Genomic DNA, 22,150 nt, shown 5'->3' on the forward strand with positions numbered 1-22,150 from the left:
TGCAGAGGTCTCCAGTCAGCTTTCATGACGTTGTGGACAGCACGCCGTCAATCTATTTGGCATTGCTGAAATGTACACTGCGCTGAAACTAACCTGAAGCAGGTCATCGACGGTGTCGCAAGCCTCAGTGACGCTTGGATAGCATCCGGTGCCGCAGCTCTATGTAGCAAATCAAAATGAGTTGTCTTACAGCATGCCGAGGATGTCAAGACACTGCTCACTCAAATGCAAAGCACTTCTTAGCCAGCTTCAGCGACTTTGAGCATATCTATCTTTCTATCTATCTATCTATCTATCTATCTATCTATCTATCTATCTATCTATCTATCTATCTATCTATCTATCTATCTATCTATCTATCTATCTATCTATCTATTTATTTATTACCTGTTCTAGTGCTTGACCCTTGGTTGAAGATAAATACAAGTGTATATCTTTATACCTATATATTGACACTCTGACTCCGTCTTCATACCTGCTAGGCTGCTTGATAAGTCTAAGTGTGCTCGACGGGCGACGTTGCAAGTTTTCTGACTCGCGCTGCTTGGCCCCTGTGTCACCCATTTTCGCGTCACAAGAAGCAGCAGCCTCGGTGCCTATGATGCGACTCCCTTTTTGCTGTAGCACGCACTCTTTGCGATTGGGCTCCTTGGCTTCTTCGCTCTCTGCCACGGTTGACGCAGATGTACGTCCATCTAGCTCCTGGACTTCGTTGGCTTGGTCTACACTCGAGGCGTCACTTTGCGATTCTGTAAGAAAAAGAACACAGAATTCAACAAGTTGTTCGCCCATCTGCAGTATAGTTATTAATCACTGAGCCATGAGTTTCGCACTTATACGACTGAGTAATATTATGGCTTTAGAAAATTTTATATGAAGCATGTGAGTCGCAATGAGGTCTTGAGATGCTCGCATTAATTGTTTAGGAAGGGAGGTTTGAATTTATATAGCAATAAAACATTGATTGATTGACAGTTTGATTTCTTGATTACATGTAAGATTCAACGTCCCAAAACCACCATATCAGAGACTCCGTAGTGAAAGGCTCCTGAAATTTCAACCACCCAAGGTTCTATACAGGGCACCCAAATCTAAGCACACGGGCCTAAAATACACGGCCACAAGGACTACAGCTGCATTTTCGCCTCCATCAAAAATGCAATTGCCGCAACCGGGATTCAATCGCGTGACATGCGGGTTAGCAGCCGAGTACTTTATTCACTAGGCCACCGCGGCGGGGTGACTGTAATTGAGCACTCTGTCGTGTTAGTTATGTGAAACAGTTTGTTTCTTGAGCGGTTGTGGCAGTTTATATATCTTTTAACACGAGAAATCTTTTTTGCCCGAGTCCCCCAAAATTTTCCTGACGTATTTTCATCACGAATATTACGCAGGTAAAATGCACTATAACTGATAACGAAGTAAAAATAGAATTTTGTTAAAATAACCCGACTAACCCGGAATCGAACCCCGACCCCTTGGTCTGACACAATTATTGCTGGGTGCTGTGCCCACTGCGCCACAAGTCTGGAGCTCCCCGAACGCGGCTTATGATCTCTCAAACATTTTCATTTGCACAGTGCTAGTGGTATGCGAGACGGTGTCACCGTCTTTGAGCGGTGAAGCATAGCATCGTGACACTAAGGAGTGCCGACAGGGAGCAGCGATTCAGTGACGACGTAGCTCAGGCATGGCCTCCGCGATGATCGCCAGCAGAGCTGGTTGTGGAAACCAGGGTTCGGACGCCTCGGTGCCAATGATAAATGCTCACAACGCTGCCTTCGAGGATGTGCCGTGTATAACTGATATGTTTGCCTTACGCGTTGAGTTATTGTGTGACATTCCGCTTTCGCAGTGGTGCACTTTTCACAGGCACCGACGGTCTTCATAAATTATTCATGGGGATTAACGTTTAAAAAGCATGGAATGCTTATGAAATACGCGCATTGAAGGGCTGTCTAACATAATGGGGGACAATTTCACATGCACCAAAAATTAGGAATATATGAACAAAGCCCTAAAACATGTACATAAGACAAGTATGTCGAGCACATGCACACACTGGTAACTAGTACATTATTTCGATAGCAATTACATGGACACTCTTGGCTGGATTTTGCCACCGGCGTCACTCACCCTATGTGTGTACGTATCTACATGTATTAAAGTGCAAGAGAGAGAAAAAACCAAGAAAAAGACTACGGCGCATGAAATCAAACTTGGGTCCTTTCAATCGTGAGCGTGAGGAGCTAATTGCGCCACTGAAAAGGAAGTTCTTCAACGTTTAAACGGTAAGCTATTTTATCTACCAGTTATATCTACCAGAAGAACCTTCTTCAACGTTTAAATGGCAAGCTATTTATAACTACCAGTTATCGTTTGTTGTCTTCGACCTCGTAAAAAATAACAGTTTACTCACACCTAATAGAACACGTGCTACACAGGCTACACTCAAACGCCACATAGGGTACTAAACGCCACACAGGCGAAACTGGACGAGTATCTCCCAGTCACGTCATCGTGCTCTTTCGCACTTGCTTCAAAAGGCACGTGCATTTGTAACATTCGGCCATCTTTGAACGACTTCACGTCCTCGTTAGGCTTGCCCCGAGAACGTTCGTCACTGATTCTCCCTAGAAATGTTCGGCCATTCTATTCAACTACTCACTAAATGACACATTATGGGAACAAAAACAAAATGACACAGAACTACGCGTAAAGCTTTTCAAGGCACACAAAAGCTGGATCATTCGTATCACAAAACTTTCAAGGCAAACGGCGTACATTCCAGCCATCTCGACTGGCTTGACCTCGGGGAAAGGCACAAAACGCCTGATGCTGGTGTGCTCTTGCCCAGACTTTGGCTTCGATGCTAGGTCCAGCTCGGGCTTCAGCTTTTGACCCGTCTGCGTTGAAGCTTCCTGTTAATTCGCTCTGGCGTTTGCAGTTTTCTCGGTGTCGTCTAGTCCTATTGTCTTTAGATCAGTATCTTCCTTTGAGTCGGTCCGGGACATTTCATTCTCCTTTCTCTTCGTCTGCTCTACCGCAATTTTTTTCCGATTCTTCCGGTAGCTTGTCTTCCATATCATCATCTTGGCTTGGTTGGTCTTCTGGCTTTTTGTGTTCGGCAAACGCGCCTTCCCCCTTCTTATCCTTATGTGTCGCCCTTTGTCCCTAGGCTGCTTCTTCGTCACCTTCATTTTCTCGTCTTCTTCGCCACATTGTGCTGCTATTTCTTTTGTCGTTCCGAGTTTCTCCTCACTGTCTTCTTCCATAGCACCAGGTTGCAAGTTTGTCTGCTTTTGTTTGCCGTCAGCTTCGGTTTCGTTCCTATATTTCACCTTTGTGTAGGCTCTAGTCGACGTCTTGAGCTTTGCTTTTTCACCTATCTTCGCGGTCAGTACCTTTGTAATTCTGGAGCTCTCGGCGTGTGACAGTGCTCGTTCAGAAAACGGGTTCACGTGTCTATTGCGGGTCGGAACTGGCTCGACTTCTGGTTCCTAAAGGCACTGGGCATCCCCTGCTTCTTGCGTGGCGCTTCCGGATGAGAGTAGATGATGGCCTATCACGTAAACTCTGGAGCCAAGGTAGACAAAGATGTGATGGAAACATACCTCGAAATCCTCTCAGGATGTGATGTGGGAGTGCCTCGAATAGTATCTGTCATTGGCAGCTCAAACCAATCGGGCCTTGGAAATTTCCAGCGTGTAGGCAGCTCACCACAAATGGAGTTTGGACGGTCGACGAACATTTTCAATTTACTCGCTAGCCAAAGAAGCATCTTCAGAGCCGTAAAAAGGGCGGACATTGCGGCTAAAGTGAGCGATCACCTGGAACATTGGTGTTGGTTGAGGCTGTGCAGCGCCGGCCGAAATCAGTCGTTCTAGAACAGTCGATATATGTCCGTCCTTTTCTTTAAGGACTTGCAGCAGCTCACGAGCCGTGATGATGTCTCCGTGGTTGGAGTCCGCGTCTCCACCGCCAGCCAGGTTGACTCTATCGTCAGTACGTTCTATTCCAGGGTCAGGGTTACTAGTTCCACGCACTGGTAAAACTCCCATTCATCGGCGACTGAATTTTCGTCGCACTTCTGAAATGTGACTTCGACCTCATAATAAAAAAATATTTTACTGACACCTAATAAAACACTCGCCACACAGGCTACACTCAAACGTCACGCAGGACAAATTGCACGAGAGTTTCTCAGTCACGTCGTCGTCCACTTTCACACCAGCTATAAAAGACACGTGTGCATTGAAAACACGTTGCTGACGGGAATCTCGAGAAGAATTGTGTTTTCCGCATTACCAGCACTATACAGCAATGAGCGCGCGTCACACAACGTGCGTCAGCGTGCGCTCTAATCTCCCGCGCGTAGTTTGCCCCTCTAAGAGGAGAAAAGCGACGCTGCCTCGCATGCCCTTATCTCGCAGTGGGGAGGAAAGAGAAGGGTACCTCTTGGCTGGCCTCGGGCTTTACCTGGAATGATTCGGTTGTAGTTAGCGGGTGCTCCAAGGTCACTGCAATCATTGCAGTCTCCGTTTGCAAGAAGCGCGCGCTTTTCAGACGCAGCGAAGTAACGACTAAGACGCTTTTTCGCGTGCATCTGTACCTGTGAGTATGTCTCATGTGGCAGTTATGTGTGAGAGACGCGGGGCACGTTTCAATGTGCTTTCATATTACGTGCGGCATTGCGATTCGTTGCAATCGCTTTCATTGCTTCGCCTTTGCGGCAGAGCTGTTTCTTTTTTATTGCAAAACATCTACTCCGAAAGGAAAAGAAAATCCTAGCTGTGTACCTTCAGGATCAATGCGCGACTTTTATACTTATAGGTCTAAGTATACGGACCTTGAGCATCTTCGAGTCCACCAGAAATACGGCCGGTATTGGTTCCCCTGTCCTGCGGGTCAGCAGTCGACCATCATAACTGCATGGCCAACGTGGCACCAATAGGATTTTTCTGCCCATATAAATTTACACAAACTAATAGAATTGCTGCAATAGGCACTCGTTAAGACAACCACTGGTGAGCCTGAGTAGAGTGATACACACGACGGCTGATCGCTTATATACTTTAGAGCTCAAGCTCAAAAGCTATGCCCCTGTGTGGTAGCACATTAGAATACGCATAATTTGAAGAATATAGTTTGCCAAAAATTGCGATTAATGTCATACTAACTCGCCCAAGCCTATCACCTATCAATATTTTCACGTATCAATTGTGAACGCACAGATTTGCAATTTTCCAATAAATAATATTGGTAAGCATTTACGACGTTAGGAACCCGGAACTGTTTTAGAATCTGGAACTCTTTCACGAGCAGAATTTTGGTATTGTAACTTGGTTGTTTATTTACGCAACCAAATTGTTTGCACTTTAGGGTTTGTGTATAAAAAGACGCTAAAAAGAAGTCATAAAAAGGGTTGACAGGTTCGGCCACTTTTCACTAATTTGGCCACTTTTAGGTCGAAATCAGTAAAAGAGACATTTCAGTCACTTTGCTCCTTTTTGACCATATTCTTTTCCTCTTGATCTGAGCCACATTATCAAAGTATAGCGACGTCGCAAGAGAAAGTGTTTGAGTGTGTTGCCAAAAAATGGCAGCCAAAGCGTGCTTCCGGCTCCTAAAATTTAATTTGGCAGTTTTATTACTCAGATAACTACTGGGAATTAAAAATAATTGTTCAGTTAATAATTGTTCAGTGATTGGCTTGAAAAGGAAAGTAAGGGTCACTGATGCTACTCATAATATATATATATATATATATATATATATATATATATATATGTGAGATAGAAACAGCTCCACGAAGTGTATTATGACGTTTGGGTGAAGCACCATATATCACTCGTTACATTGGTCTCACGCGCATGTAAATGAGTGACAACGCGTGTGTACTGTATACTGTAAAACTTTCATAACGTTAAAAAGAATGTGTTCGAAATACGTAGGAAAGTTTTTCTGTTTCGTGGTGAAGCCTTCAAAACATTTCGCGACGTTACGGAAGCTTCTCTTGTTCGAAACATAACAGAAGCTTTACGCGTAATGATGCAGACTCACCTTGGTACTTCCCGAAACAGGGAAGGAACAGAAAACGTATGTAGTGACTCATTTTGAGTAGTACAAAAAGATGCTCCCATGTAAGCAGTGTTACAGCTCTTTGTTGTAAACATGAACATTCATGCATGCTCTTCATTTGGATTCATACAACAAGTCTGGCACGTTACATTTAAGGTGATACCCTCAAATGCCACATACTTTTATTAAATGGCGTCCGTTCCGCCGCTGAAATGGTGCCAGCTGTGGTGTCTCTCTCCTATTCGCGCGGTAGGATAAATTTAAGAGCTAGAAAATGGATGGCTTCTGCACGAGAAAAAATGCTCAAAAATACGAACGCATGTGAAACGATGGCGAATTTGTACAACTTCTCACTGATATTCTTGGTAAAATTTAAAAATGAAAACACACACACAATCTGATTGCGTGCCATTCCACTGGGAGCTGTCCCACGGCAGCGTAAATTTTTTTAGTTGGCTTGCTCACACCACAGCGGCGGGAGCTTGAGTGGAACGTTAGATTTCGATCATCGCAATAGTACTTAAGATGTTACCCGACAATCAAGCATGCTTGATTGAATTAGCAGTTTAACAAAGTAAACATGCTGACCTGCGGCGCACCGTGCTGCCGAAGTGGCTATGCCTCACGGGAAAACACTCGCGATCGGAAATACTTCTTAAAACCCCCAAAACTATGCTGAATTTCTCAGGCCTGAACAGCTGCTATTCCACGAAAAGCCTTACTCGTGACAATCAAGACGCACATTTCCGACCTGCATCTCTAATCCAAGGACCTAACGACTTGCTGCGAGCACATCATAAGGGGAAACGTAAAACTTTCATGTGTTATGTGGACACCTAAGGCCGGTGTGTTTCCTCGAATTTCTCTCAATATTCCTGCACACCTATCTAAACCAGCTGCATTGAAGAGCAAAAGGAAACCACCGAAACTTTCAGAAACGGCGAATTACGAGGGCCGTCTGTCCGAAAGTTGTGGCTACACAGTAAAACTTTTCACACCCAAAAGGGTGCAACTAGGCTTGTCCTAAGGAGGACACCCTAAGGATGTTAACTCAGCACCTTCCAAAAAGGTTGCTTTCCCATGCACCCTTAGAATAGGGGTTACATGTAAAACACTGTAGGGTGTTACGAAAACACCTTTTAAAAAGGGTGTCTTCAATGTCCTTCACTCATTTAACACCGAAAGAGGAGGGTGAGAGAAAGATGCACAAGGGTGTTGAATGCCCCTGGCAGGGGTTCCAGTATTCTTTTAGAGTGCACTAATAGATATCAGCATGCACTGATTTCACAGTACTTGAAGAAAGTGATCTTGATTGGCGATGATGTGCCGCCTGTCGAGCTTCATTTAATGCTTGTGGGAAAAATATAAACACGTGCAATCGTGTTTCAATATAGGCTTCCCAGTATATGCGTAATTCGCATTACAGAAAACTATGTCTTGCTGCACTTGCATATTGTATTCATTTGTTAGGCAAATAAAACTCATTTACTAGGTGGTGCCATCGCTCTATACTTTTTTCTGCCGCACAACTTTTCCACCAGACGTGTAACTTGTTGGCGTATACGTAAACACAGACGCGACACCTCAAATGTTTAATTATGCTCTTTCAGTTTCACTTCATTGACAATTCCTTGAAACATACAACTACGTGGTTTCAGTTTAATATACCTCTTTATGTACACAATCGGTGACTAGAAATGAAATACATGCAAATATATACTGATACTTGTTCCAAATATTCACAATCCTCTTTATTTCATACTATACGACTTCATGTACACCATCAGTCTTGAGTAGTGATGTACACGAAAATATATACCGATAATGTTTTCAAATGTATTCAATCATAGTGGTTTCAGTTGTTTATTCTTGGATGTATAACCATTGGTTACGAAAAATGATGTACAGGCAAGCATATACGGGTTTTTACACATATATCTTCAGCAAATACTTAAAAAACCAATACAGTGATTAAAAACAGAATACGCTAAAAAAAACATAAAATAGAGTCAGGACACACAAAAACTAAACAAAGAGGTAATGCATAAATACGGGTAATGGCACAGCTGTGTCATTTCAAACCAAATGTCCCAGCCATTTTGGCAACCATTTCAAATATACTCGAAGAAATTTTCCTGCATTGAAAGCAGTGAACTTCTAAAGTATTTAGGAGAGGGAAAAAAATTTGCTCACGTAGCTGCCTTCTGAACTTCTTGGAATGCCATCAAGGTGTTTGTGGAAAATTTCATTTTAATAGTATCGCTCTTTCTCTCTATACCAAACTCAGTCTACATGTCTAGAAGTAACAAGAGCTTAATTTGGGTGAGTTGGTTGATCGTGGTTGCATTCTGGTCACACTGCGACAACTTCAGGGAAAGACAAAAAGGACAGGAAAGAGCGTCGACTGTCAACTGAATTTTATTGAATGTGCTACGACTACTTTTATTGAGTACAAGAACAGTGCCCATGCGCGACATCTGTGACCATGACAAAATAATCTTAAGTGAGAAAACAGTACTCCCTCTCGGAAAGGATAAGTGAAAGTGTACTAATGTATTGATTCTTGGCGTTCCTGATAAAAAAGCTTCTGAAAATCTATCTTTCATTTTTTTTCCTGGTTTTTTAAGAACCATGTTTTATCAAACATAGTCCTGCACTTAAAGTCTTTCCAGTGTAAGGCCATGAGAATGTCATAGCCATTCTTAACATTTGAAGCATACTGTTTTTCTCGATCATTGAAGCATTGGCCAGTTTCTCCTGTGTTTACTTTTTCACAGCATCTTTTAGTCTTTTAATCTCATTTTTAAGGCTGACCTCAGCCTTGTACTAACATGACTTCTGAAAAGAGTCCTGAATACACGTGGTGTAAGTTGCTCTTTCTAATAATTTTGAATGCCCAATATCAAAAGGCAAAAAATTCGTAGCACTCCTGGGCTTATAGCATCAACAAATACCCCAACAGCATCATCAGACACGTTTGCGACACTCTCCTGCATAAAGTAAAGAAAACAGGACCAAAAGAAAAACAGAATGACCAAAGACCTTTGCATGTTACACCGTACATACATAAGGTGTCTCACAATTAAAAAAAAGCCAGCAGATATTACATTAACTTGTTGTTATATGCCCCTTGCAAGCTTTCAAACGTGTGTGTACTAAACGGCAACAAGAATAGACGACCTTGCAGCATTCGTCATGAGAATAGGTTTACTGATTGCCAATTTAATGTTGTGTATGTTGACATGTAGAAAAGTAAACATAGGACAAACTGGGCAATGCTTCAGAGATCAAGCAAGACAGCACGCTTTAAATGGTAAAAATGGCTATGATAGTCTCTTGGCTGTACATTGTAAAGAATGTAAGTGCAGTCCTGTTTTGTAAAACACAATTTTTGAGAAAAACAAGCACAAATATTGAAAGATAGATTTTTAGAAGCATTTTTTGATATCAGGAAGGCCAAGGATTAGTGCATCAGTACACTTTCACTGATCTTTTCCAACAGAGAGTATTCTTTTCTCAGTTAAGATTATTTTGTGATGGTCACACATGTGTCGTCGCGCATAAGCCCTGTTCTTGAACTCGGTATTAAAGTGGTAGTAGCACCATCAATAAAATTCAGTTGATAGTCAGCGCTGTTTCTTCTTCTGTTTGTCTCTTCCTGAAGTTCTCGCGCTTTCATTAGAACACAACCATGTTAAGTAAATGTTCTTTGGTAAGGTATTTGAAGCTCAGTAACAGTAACAAATGTTTCTGCTACATATCCCTGAAAAAATATAGCCAAAATGTGTTTTGTATCAATAAGTGAGCAGTAAATGCTAACTCCACAGAAGGTATACTTTGAGAAAAAACTATTTTTTGCCCTCTCAAGCTCTTGAACATTACAAGAAAAAATTGTCAATTTTGTGCATTCATAAGACGCAATTTGCACAATGTAGTTGAATTGAAAATTGCATTTGTACCCAAATCAAAAGCAAATAAAACTTCTTTTTATATGGCTAATATTGTCGCTACATTGCTTGTTTTAAGGAAGAAAATAATTTCTGAAGTTTTGAACCGGCATCTTCTCGTTTGGTCATTCGAAAGCTGCTGCCTTGAAATTTTTTATTACTATCAATGGGGAAGTTCAAACATTTTCTTCCTGAAAACAAAATTGTAATGATAACAATTTTCATATAAAAAGAACTTCATTTGCTTTCAATTTAAGTATGAAGATGATTTTAATTGAACCGCCATGTGGTGTGAATTGCGTCTCAATAAGGACAATATCGCAATTTTGTGAATCTTGTGATGTTTTTCGTAAATTTTAGCAGCTTGAGAGGTCTAAAGATAAACTTTCCTCAAAATATACCTTCTGCGGAGTAAGTACTCACTGCTCAGATATTCAGAGAGCGATATTGCAATCGAAAACTACAAACAACACACTTTGGCATGATTATTGGAAGCGTATGTGGCCAAAAATTTGCACTAATAATAATGAGCTTTAGATACCTTACACAAGCACATTTACCTAACATATAAACCAAATTTGGTATAGAAAGAAAGACCGGTACCTTTAAAATGAAATTTTTCACACACAGCATCCAGACGGCATTCCAGGGAGTTCAAAAGGCCGCCACATGAACAAAAATTTTTTTCTCTCTGAAATATTCTAGCATTTCACTGTTTTCACTGCAGTAAGTCAGCATATTTCTTTTTTCAAATACATTTTCGATGGTCGCCAAAATGGCTAGGACATTTGGCATAAGTGACCCAGCTAGAAGTCGGCAAAATACCTTCCACAAATAATAAAATGCAATCATCTACCACAACCATACTAGAGAAAGTTGTTCAGACAATGTGACACTGAAATTCCCAGCTTCGTTCTGCCTGAACAACCTCATTGGTAAACTCTTAATTCACGCCGAGAAAAAGCCGCTCTAGCACAGTGGTCGTCAAAACCTTGTGGCCGTAGACAAGGTTGAAAATTAGAAAAAGTAACTCATCAGTGCTGTCACTCTTTTTTCGGCATCACTGACACAGATGATTTTTCGGTCATCAACATGGAGGTTAAGGAACTAGGCTTGCCTCAAGCTGGAGCCGGAGTAGACTACGCAGGGCGTCAGCGGCACCCTGTCGTCCTGTGATGAGAGCAAAAATAATTTCTCATGAAATGATGTTCATGATGTTCTGGCAGCCCCATATATGAAGAATATGTAGTGCCTATTCTATAAATGGCGTGTGATTGACAACAGACTTAACTCCAAGCATACGACCTATACATTACAATAATTTCGTACCATCCACGTAAGATAGTTTTCCAGCCTTCAGCGAATTCTCAAATTGAGGTGAAGTTTTAGACTACAGCTTCAAAATTGCTCTAACAAAAACATGAACTCACCTAAGAATCAAATTTATAATAGGGTATTGAGCAAGTGGGAAAAACAGTTTTAAGGTACAACGCTCAGAACATGAAGCATTGATCAAAACGCGCTAGAAACTTACCTCTTCTTGTACAAACAGTGAAGACATGTCTGCTTTCTCTTTTACATGAGAGCAAATTGGCTTGGGTGTGGCACCAGCGGAGAGGTCGGCAAAAAATTAAAGAATTTATGGACTTCAATCACAACTCTAACAATTCAAGGAATTGTGACAGTCAGGACTCAGTACAATTCTGACTGCAGGGCATCAAACATGAGCAATTTCCTCGTTTTCTGTCCGTGGCATCTAATCCACATTTCTTGCTGTGCTTCCAATTGGCCTGGTTTCTAGACTTATGGCTGCAAACGTATATCTTGTGCACCTAATCTAGCACAGTAATTTGTCATCTCTAATTGAATCACGTTAATTCATTGTAATTTAATGAAAGATGTGATAGGTCGTCCAGTTTTTAAAGAGTTACGGGCCTACAGTACGCACTGGCTGTCACGCATGAAAGCATTTCTTTTTTAATATATCTTTTCGAAGGTTGCTTCGAGAAAAAGCACCTGGCATATTTCGTCAACGAAGCCCATTTTCTGTTGGCATTCAGGGGCACGCAATTAGCAGTTATTGTCTACAGGATTAACAAACGTACCTGTGCCTGAATACTCAGAAACACATGCATGCAAGTACGAGCGTTTTTATAACACCCACCCACACGGATACCGTCTACGTTGCATCAGCTATGGCTTATGCTAGAGCTGCCGCACATAGCTGCCACAGTCATGTATACTCTCTCGATTATGTTATAACACCGAACGTCATCACAGATGTAAGCAAAGCACGAAAACAGCGAACAGAAACTAGGGAAAACAACGCACGGCGATGGCCGCAACAACGCGCCTGCGGAAGTCTACTAGTGCTTTCCATATTGCTAGCGACGCGTGTCCTAAATATTTTAAAAGACCAATGCGTACATGCTGGCAGCATCGCGGCATATCAGCACCTCAAACTATAGCGTCTTTATGTAAAAAAAAGTCATTGTGTACAGTGCGCCTTTGTAGGTAAATATTTTCTTTATCTTTCATTTTTTAATGCTTGAGCCTGCAAAAGCACGTCGCACACTCGAGTATTAATAGAAATGTTTTTAAGGTGTAGCCTATAACACATCTTAAAACGATATCAAGCACTTTAAGCAGTGCAGAGAGAATGTGCGACAAGCAGCTAATCCCCCTTTATTAAGGGTCACATCACTCGTTGTATGAGTGATGCAGGCGCTCGCACAAGAACGCGCATAGCAGTGTGAACTCGCTAAGTGACACCTTTAATTGGGCATCTGCAACAGCCCTGCGAGCGCATGTTGCCGGAAATGGCTGGCAGCCTACTTTTCAACAGAGCTGCTGCAGACGCCCAGCTATCGCTGTGTAATTACTAGCTACGAAAACAGCACACTCACCGTTAACAAACCCACGTTGTCCATATCCACCGTTCCATGAATATTTCTTAATCCGAGCGTCACTTTGAAGTGCGAACACGCAGCCATGCGTAACCACCATCGAAGATGCGCCTGTCGCAGCGACCAAGGCCCCAGAGCAACGCAACGCATTGGAAAGACGGATGAGTCCAACAGAGAGAGGGAGGAGGCACTGGCGGCAGCGCCGCAGCTGTCAACGCAACTATTACCCTGTATACCCGGCCGTTGCCGGCGGGGCAACACTGGCCGGGGTGAGCAGGCATCCCGCCAAGAAGGCGCCGAAATGCAAATGCCATGGCGTGTACGGCGGTGGCTTCGACACGGAAGGCAATCGAATTGCGCTTGAAGAGTAGCGACTCCTTGTAAATGGCAACTCTCTTTCCCACAAGCCTCGCAGTAGCGCAAGTTTAGGGCAGCCTCGCGTTCTTTGAGTATTTTAGGGGCGAAGTTCTTTACAGCGGCACCCGTTCGTCACTCGTAGCCGTAGTAGTACTGTGCAAAAGGTATTACATTTGACCTCCAAGGTGGTGCCGGGGAGAGCTTTTGTCTGTGCGTGATTGAACAAAAAAAAGATGAGACTCAACGTACATGCCAATGGCTGCTAAGGAGGAACGACACACGGGAGAATTCAGCTATTAGTTAACGGGCACGCTGCAAACTTTTGATTGTTCAACAACGCACAGAAGACAAGAAAGTGTTGCTGCGTTATACTCGCTGGACGTAACCTCCTAGGTTTTAGAAATGTTTAGCGAGCGTTGGGCCGCAGTGCCATGAATGCATAAACTAGTATATACCATGAACTCGAGGTGTTTAAATGTGGGAAGTAGACACGAAGCGCGAGCCCTAAAAAAGTGTGCGTGTGCCTCCTCTCGTTAGGTCCTTGGAATGCCCGCTGGATGGCGGTGCTTCTATATGAGGAATATATGATAAAAAGATGCGTGATGGTGGTACTTGGAGTGTTGAATATGTGGACGACCGGACACACAGACAGATGCATAGACGAACGCACGGATGGCTGCATGGACGGATGGACGCATGGACGGACGCAGGAGCAGATGCATGGACGGAAGCAGGGAAGGACGCACAGATGAAGGTGCGGACGCATGAAGAGACGCACGCACGGACGGGCGAATGGATGCACGGGTGACCACACAGACGCATGCATAACTAAACGAAAGCAAGAATGAACGGACGGACGGATGCTTCGCCCCATTATTTATCATTTACTCCGTGGATGTGCTGCCATATTTTTTGTTTTACGGAATGCGACTGCAGTAGGCGAACAATAGTCAGGCAAAACTTAAGGAAAAGAAAGTGCACCCTGGAACGGCCAGAAACAATAATTATTTCATCCTCAGTGCGATTAGCGAGAGACTATCGCAACACTTCTTTTTTGAGGAATCACTTTTCGCATTTTTCGTGTCTGGCAATTCCGTATATAGTGCCACAAACACTGAATGCGTAACCAAAGCTCGAACAATTCAACACATAGTCGTGGATTTTTAGAAGGTTTGTCACGCACCCCGAAACATGCTGAAGTTGTTACCAAGCTTCTTGATGACCACTTGATCAACGCATAAATTCATATGGTTGCCCAAAAAAATAAATAGGCACCTGTACCAAAGGCAAGGCACGTTCTTGTTGAATGTTGTTAATATAAACCATGGTTGTGCATGAGCGCAGTTACAGCTTTCCGTGTGAATTGGTCAACCGACGTCTTCGAGCGTATCAGCGCCTCAGCCTACCTAATTAGCTACCATGGCAAGTTTGTAAGCAATTATCAGGTACTAGAATGTGTAGCTGCTTTTCATGTAATAAATAGCCCGTGTACAGTGCGTTGACCACCGCCATTCCTTAAGCCACCTCTCATAGACTCCCAGTCTGAACAGCTGTGGGACCTTAAAGACTATGAAGCAGTGCCCCCCCCCACACACACAATTCGAGGGCGCAAGGGCTGAAACACACGCACACATGCACAGGCGCACACACGTACACGTATAGACACATATGGCCGCACACACACGCTACCGTAAACGCACATTTACACGGGCGTACACATGTGCACAGGCGCACTTAACACAAGCATGGGCTCACACATACACGCGCATGCACACATGCACGGGTGTACACACAATCGCTCTTACACATGCACGAGCATTGGAATTTCAATTTCAAACCAGCGCATAGCTGAATTCCTGTAACGATTCAGTCTTGTGAGAGGCAAACAAAGTATAAGAGTATAAACAGTTTGCTGTGTACCAATACCCATTCCGTACTTTTGGTTAAAAGACACTTTTTTGCATTTCAGGTAAATTTTCAATTATATCAGTTTTAGTCACTGCGAATGCAGTGTTTTTTGCTCACTCAGCCGCACCTTATTTCAAGTTTTTTTCGGTCTCAAGCGGACGTGGCACATATCAAGTGTTTCCTCAATTCGCTAGTTGCAATCTACACATTGTTCTTGGTTGTTTTTGTCATAATGTTTTTTTTTTCATTGTAACCACTAAACTGACACAAAACACACATACGTATCATAGCACCAGTCACGACCACACAGTCCTAATGAATGTTTCTTAGCGCCGCACTTTCTCCTTTTGCTGTTCCCGTAGACGCTTTATGTGAATTCTGCGTTTTTAGAAGGCAATTACCGGGGGTTTTTCCGCTTCCTCAAGGACCGCCCAGCTCTAGTTGCAGAAAAGTTGAAGCACGCTTTTTTTCAATCACTCAGAAGAAAATTTGTAGTCTTTTAAAGGAGCGGGAACCTCTTGACGGCATTATTCTGGCAGATCCCAAGGCAGCAGCAGTTGGTTGTTGTACAGGTACCCTTTTATTTTGCGGCTTCATTGCTACACTGGAAAATTCTGAAATATTCAAGGAAATTCATCACTCCTCGATGCCCATGCACATTGGTCGGTACGGACTTCTCCATTTATGATATTCCTATAATCATTCTGAACTTCGCTTTCTTCAAAGTAAATGTCGTCCACCTTGCACGTCTTTTCAAGCCTTTCCCATGGATATTTCCCACTTCTGCAGTAACAGCGCTGGTTGGATGGCGGGGAGAAGTGGCGTTTGGAGGGTCTTTTCATCTACCCGCTGGTGCGCCCAGTCACAAAACACATCGTTATGATGTCCGGAGGGTCCGAACTACGGTGCACGGGATAGCAGCAACAGTATACAGTTAACCTCGGGAGACGTACACACTTGCTCGGTGCGTGCACTCGTGGTTATTACAAAGATCGTGTCCGCGATGTCAACAATCGGGGAGTTCCCTACATTGTGGAAGTCTAAGTATCTTCGTGACTGTAAACGTAAAATTGTCTTCAGGAAACCATGGAAGCATGCCATGCGGTGAGACATACACATAGAAAACAAAAGCGCGACTGAACGCAGGCACGAAAACGTGAAACTGCAGCGGAAGTAAAACCAGAGGAAAGCAGCCAGTTACTTGGCGCAAACTTAGACTGCAGTGCCCTCACTCTCCCTCGGAGCCAATCGCCCCCACCTCGAAAGAAAGAGTGCGAAAACTAAAAAAAGTATCTCTGAACGTTGACTGGCTCGGTGGGCCACCCGCTGGCCACACCAGTGAGTCATTGCAGGCAAAGAAATACTCATACATTTCTGAGGTACAGGCGCGGCCCTTATTTATCACTAAGTAGTATTCATTCGGCCCTCATCAAGCTGCTTTAACTACAGTCCGCGTAACTGGAAACGAGTTTTTCGCTGTTTCGCATGCAGAGATTGCATGCAGACGACGCTCCTTCGCCAATCCCAAAGCGATAGCAGCGCTGCCGCTGCGCGGGATACCGGAGGGGGCCGCTCCTCGCCGCTGGAACCACGTGCGCTTACCCAACTGACAGTATCTAAAGGCGTTAGTTAAACTCGACGTGGCACTGAAACCTCTAGAAATTATTGTTTAAATGCTACTGTTTCTCAACGAGGTTGGACACATGTTCGGCTTTGGTTTACCACAGTGTTTATGCCACATGCCACACATTATGCCTCGCATGATCACGGTCATAGAAGGGTGTAATGAGCGATTCAATGCGTTTAGCAGAGCATTAGTCACAGTGGTTGTTTTCGGACCACACGTGGTCATAGACATCGCCGCCGAAGCTGATGTGCCACTGGAGAGAGAGAGAGAAAATACTCTAATTGAAGGTCAATCAATTACTTCAGGAAAGCCCGTCGCCCCTGGCTGTCGGCCGGAATCTCTTGAAACACGCCAGCAGCAAGGACAAGACTTATGATCTGGTCACCAAGGGCTGCGGAGCTGGCCCTCCCAGGTTTCTACAGTTAGGGAATCATTGTTTCGACTTCGACATGTCCGCACCATGTGGACTGAATTGGCTACCTAATCACAAAATCTATACTGGGACCGGAAAACTGCCAGGTGCCACTTGCTGCAAAGCGCGGGGTTTGGAAAAAACTTCGGTTTTTAACTTTCGCAACAAAACCTCCTGTTTTTACCGAGGGAGTCGTCCGCTCCTAGATATACTTGCCGATTCAGCCTGTAGTGAGCGACGGTTTCATGGTATGTGCGTATATTATCACTTCTTTGTTTGGTAACATGAGAGGTTCCAAGGCTGAGTGGTAAGTGTGACCTCGAGCGACTTAATGAGCGTCCTCGTTCCCTGTAAGTCCTTGATGTGCTGGAACCCAGACGAGCAGAATCAGTCCTCAGAGCACTCCTACCAAATTTAATATAGGGACGGCAGTCTCCGTCACCCTTCGCGATGTGTATTTTCTCACAGAGTTTGCGGAGTCGCTGATAACCACCCGGGCCCCCTTTTCGTTAATGGCCAAATTTATGGCCACTTACCCGTCCTTTAAAGTTTCAATACCATGGACTGTGCAAAACGCCATTAGGCCGCCATCTTCCCTAACCACCACCGACGTGTGTGCCGCTTCACTTTCATATTCCGCAGCATTTGTATACGCGACGTCCTCTCGACCAGTGTACCTGGATTGTAATGAATCTGCCTTGGCTTCGCACGTACCTTCGTGATAGCTACGGTTTATTTTTCTAGATAGCGGAGGTATTTTTATCTTGTACCTGATCTGTACCGGTATGTCTTTTGAACGCGCTTGCTCAAGCACGAAATCATAGCCTAATCTCTTTTGTGCTGCTCTCCCTGTTTTAGATCCGAGTAGCCTTTGATACTGTGCAGTAAGAGTAGCCTCAATCAGCTTATTGACTGTGTTGATACCCCTAACTTCATTAGTCTATGGGTGGACGTGTTTGAAAGAAGTCCGAGCGCGACTGCCACACTTTTCCTGATTCTGGTGTTGAGCTTGCTTCTTTCCGCTTGATTTAGTTTTAAATAAGGTGCCGTGTACATTATCCTACTTACTACAAAGGTCTGCACGAGTCCAAGGTCCTCCTGCTTCATTCCAGCATGCCTGTTTGCTATTAGTCTGATCAAACATGTCTGATTAGAACTGGCTTCGAACCTGGCAAGCGTTTCGAGATTCCTATGGTTAACCTGAATCCTCAGTCTAAGGACTTGGATATTGTCGACCGCGAAGACCTCTGCACCATTAACGTACAAGTGGTTGTCCACTTCAGGCTTTTTGTGGATCCGCCTTTGTCCGGCGCACATGCGGAAGAGTGCTTGCGATTTTTCGGCAGACCATATAAAGCTTTTTGGGTTCCAGGTACTTAAAACTTTTATCAACGGCGACTTGCAGAGAGCCTTCAATTGGCTCGTCACTGGCCTTGTTTATTCATAGTGTTCAGTCGTCCGCGTAAACGGTGTGATTTAACTTCTCAATATCTTTTAACTGTTCAGCCAGTTTCAAGTTCAAAATGTTGAAAAGAGTAGGTGATAACTCACAAGCCCTGAGGTTTCACCCTGTTGCTTACTTTATAATCTACGATGGATTCTTCCCCGCTTTTTAAAGTGGCTTTTCTGTTTAAAGGAAGTCCTTCACGTAGTCATAAACTCTCTTTTTGATGTTCAGGAAGCCCAGATTCTCTAAGATCTACACGTGGCTCACGTAAATGCCTTTGCCACATCTAACCCCACGATAACATTTCCTTCTCGGGTTGGCTTATTTATAGTTCGGTCCTTGAGCTGTAGCATCACAATGCATGCCGATAGTCGTGCTCGAAAACTGATTATGGTATCAGGACACGTACCATTCCCTTCCATGTACATATTGAGTCGCGTCTGAACAACGTGCCTTAAGAGCTTACCTATGAGTTCTCGAAACCGAGTTTTTTACCCGCCTTAGTAATGAAAATTACATTTGGAAGTTTCCACTCCTGCGGTATCGTCCCCTCTACCAAACATTCCTGCATGTACGTTGCCAGGTTAGCGATGGACCTATCGTGTATATTACGGAGCATTTTGTTGGTCACTCTGTCCGGCCCTTCCGCTGATGTAGTCCTTAGTCAATTAATCTCCACTCGCAACTGAGCCAGGGTAATACAGGCGTGTAAGGCTGAGTTTTTCCGTCCTCCATTATCTGGAAAGGGTTGGGATCCGGCGGGATTAAGGTATCAGTTCCAAACTTCTTCTAAGAGTTCTTTCTTAGTGCCGTCAAACTGGTGCACCGTTGGTTCTAATTGCTGTTTAGGCGCTATCTTCGTACTCTTGCGATCTAAGAGGTAGAGAACTAGTCGTGGGCCACATCCAGGTCGTACTTATATTCCTATCCATCTCATGACAGACATCCCCCCCCCCTTTTGCTTAGTCATCGTGATGGCGAGCTCTTCAATTTGCCAGTTTAAAGTCGCTCTGTTTGCTAATGCTCAATCCCAAATTTTCTGTTGGGGTCGGTTTTCCAATACTTTTTTCGTCTAAAAATTTACTAATCGCCTTTCTGCCACTTCGTTCTCCTCCTTGGTTCCTACCACTTCAGTAGCTTCCTTAACAGTACGTAGCAGCCCATCACACCACTCAGCAATGTCATGATTGAGAGTCGGGTTGGCCCTGAGGTTCCTGAAGGAGTCCATATTTACGGCCTCTGCCCTCCTTTTCCGAAATATTGCCGGGGCTTCCTCTATCACAACTTTTATTATCATGTGAACACTGCCTAGGTCCTGGTTGGTGTTGCGCCACGTGGCACTAGTTCCACTACCCATGAGAGTGATGTCGGGGGTTGTGTCAACTTCAACACTCTTTCCTTTCATCGTTGGCTGCAACGGTTCGGTTATTAGATCCAGATTGTAAGTTCGCAAGTCATCCCACAATTTCCTGCGCTTTATCGAAGTCTGCTAATAACCCCATTCTATGTAATGAGCGTTTAAGTCCCCGACGATTAGCGATAAGTTGTTCCTAGTCTTACGTCATGTTGAAGCAAAGACATCCCCAAAGTCGCATTGCTTCTGTCTGGTAGAGCTGTATATATTTAATACGAACAAGCTGGCGTCTTTCTTTTTTCGTGGTATTTGTTCTATGAAAATATCGTCAATCTGTGCAGTACCAATGTCATGCTGCATAGCCTAACGTTTCGTTTGACCTGGGTGGCTACCTGCGTATTGTGTCTTCATTTATATAGGTTTTATAACACGGCCATGTCGCCTTTCTCCCACATTCCTCTAATGCTCTAACCTCCGGTCGACTTCATTTCCTCAGGAATTCTTGCAGAACCACATGCTTGCACGTGAAGCCTCTGCTGTTTCATTGCCAAGTAATGTTTTTACTGGATTTGTGAGCCATGGTTGCCACTGGAGTGGTTCATCCGCCCGCCTAACAATTCTTGGGCATTGCCAGCTGTTCATATGCATGGTTCCTCTTCGCAAATTCAGTTTTAAGTCCCACGATAAGTTTTAGCTTCCACGATATCCAGCTGATGCAACTGTGTCAGATTTTTAAACATCTCGAACATTCGTTTCTCGAAAGCCTTAGGCCATTCATTGTCCTGGGTAGATTCTTTTTCTTCAAAGTTTGCCTCCAGTTGTGCTATTTTCAAGTCTATCACTGTTTCTATGTTCTTATCTATTGCGCGCTTTTCCGCCTCTTTTACCCTATTTTAAGCTGGAGGCGGAGCAGAGCTGTGCTCATGCGACCTTTCTACATTTAGGTTCTGTGGCTTTCGTGGTTGGGAAACCGGCGTTGTGTTAGACGACCTAATAGCTATTTCAAGCTCCGCTATTTACTGACACATCACCGCTAGCTGCTCTTTAGACACGCAATCCTTTTCCTAATTTTTAAAATTTCTTCATCATACTTATCCTGGGAGGCCCTCTCTCCCAATCCCACTTTACGGTTCGTTCACGAAGGTCTTGCACTGTTGAGGAGAGCACTGCCGGAGGTCCCCTCAATCATTGAACTAGCAATCAGTGGCAGCTTCTCTTCCTGTTTTTTTCGGTAGTCTTGAGAAGGAACCTGCCCTTCTCCATGAGTTGTTGCAAACAGACCTTTTCCCTTACACCTCCGGAACTGTAGAGCAAAGGCATTTTGTCAAAATGCGCTGCACCAACGCACTGGCAATAACGTTCATAACCATTCCTTTCCTGGTTTCTAGTCTTTCATTCCTTGTATGCTCTGAATTTGGCAGTTCGCGAACTATATACACTTATGTTTGAGGCACGCGAAGGATGGCCAGTCGCTTGACGGCGCCCGACAAAAAGGGAAGTTAATACAAAAAGGCTGCCCAGACGTGGACTAAGCCGTTCTCCTCGGAACGCGTCTTTTTTGTCAAGCCCTGTGAGCCTTTGTTTACCGCACCTTGTGCTGGGGAGTCACCCGCTCGGTGGTAGCGCTCTCACGGTGAGCCAGAGTGAGAAATAAGTGGTCGCCGTCACGACACCACTCCCGACAAGATAATGTGGCGCCATGCTCCAACAAAAGGTGGGGATAGGCGGCAGAATCATGTCTACTAACGCCAGACAGCCGACCGGCCTTCTAGACAGGCTTGTTGTTGCACGAAGGTATCTTTTAAGCTGTACGTAGACGAAATAACGGAGTTCTTTTTAGCTGATTCTCCGAGGATAGCAAAGTGTGAGAACGCGGAGGCGGAAACCCGTTTCTGAGGAAAAAGGGAGTCGTTTGCTGCATTGGTGGAGCATCGTGTAGGGCAAGACGATAGTTATAGCGCGAGAACAGAATGACGACACAGAGACAAGAAGGACACGAAAGTCTCTGTGTCGTCGTTCTGTTCTCGTGCTATAAATATCGTCATGCCATACCAACTAGCTCAAGCTGCCACATTTCGAGTGTAGGTTCGTCCCACAGTGCTGTCTCAGAT

At 44.1% G+C, this 22,150-nt stretch overlaps 1 protein-coding gene across 1 annotated transcript in view; it reads right to left on the reverse strand.

Annotated features, from left to right (window-relative positions):
* LOC119173296 (uncharacterized) overlaps nucleotides 1-22,150 on the reverse strand; it is a 1,087,060-nt gene that overhangs the window by 504,642 nt on the left and 560,268 nt on the right. The window contains exon 7 of the mRNA XM_075896327.1: nucleotides 476-749. Coding sequence (XP_075752442.1) covers nucleotides 476-749 — 274 coding nt within the window. The remainder of the gene's footprint in view (nucleotides 1-475; nucleotides 750-22,150) is intronic.

This window comes from Rhipicephalus microplus, chromosome 5 (assembly GCF_043290135.1).
Source record: "Rhipicephalus microplus isolate Deutch F79 chromosome 5, USDA_Rmic, whole genome shotgun sequence".
Lineage (NCBI taxonomy): Eukaryota > Metazoa > Arthropoda > Arachnida > Ixodida > Ixodidae > Rhipicephalus > Rhipicephalus microplus.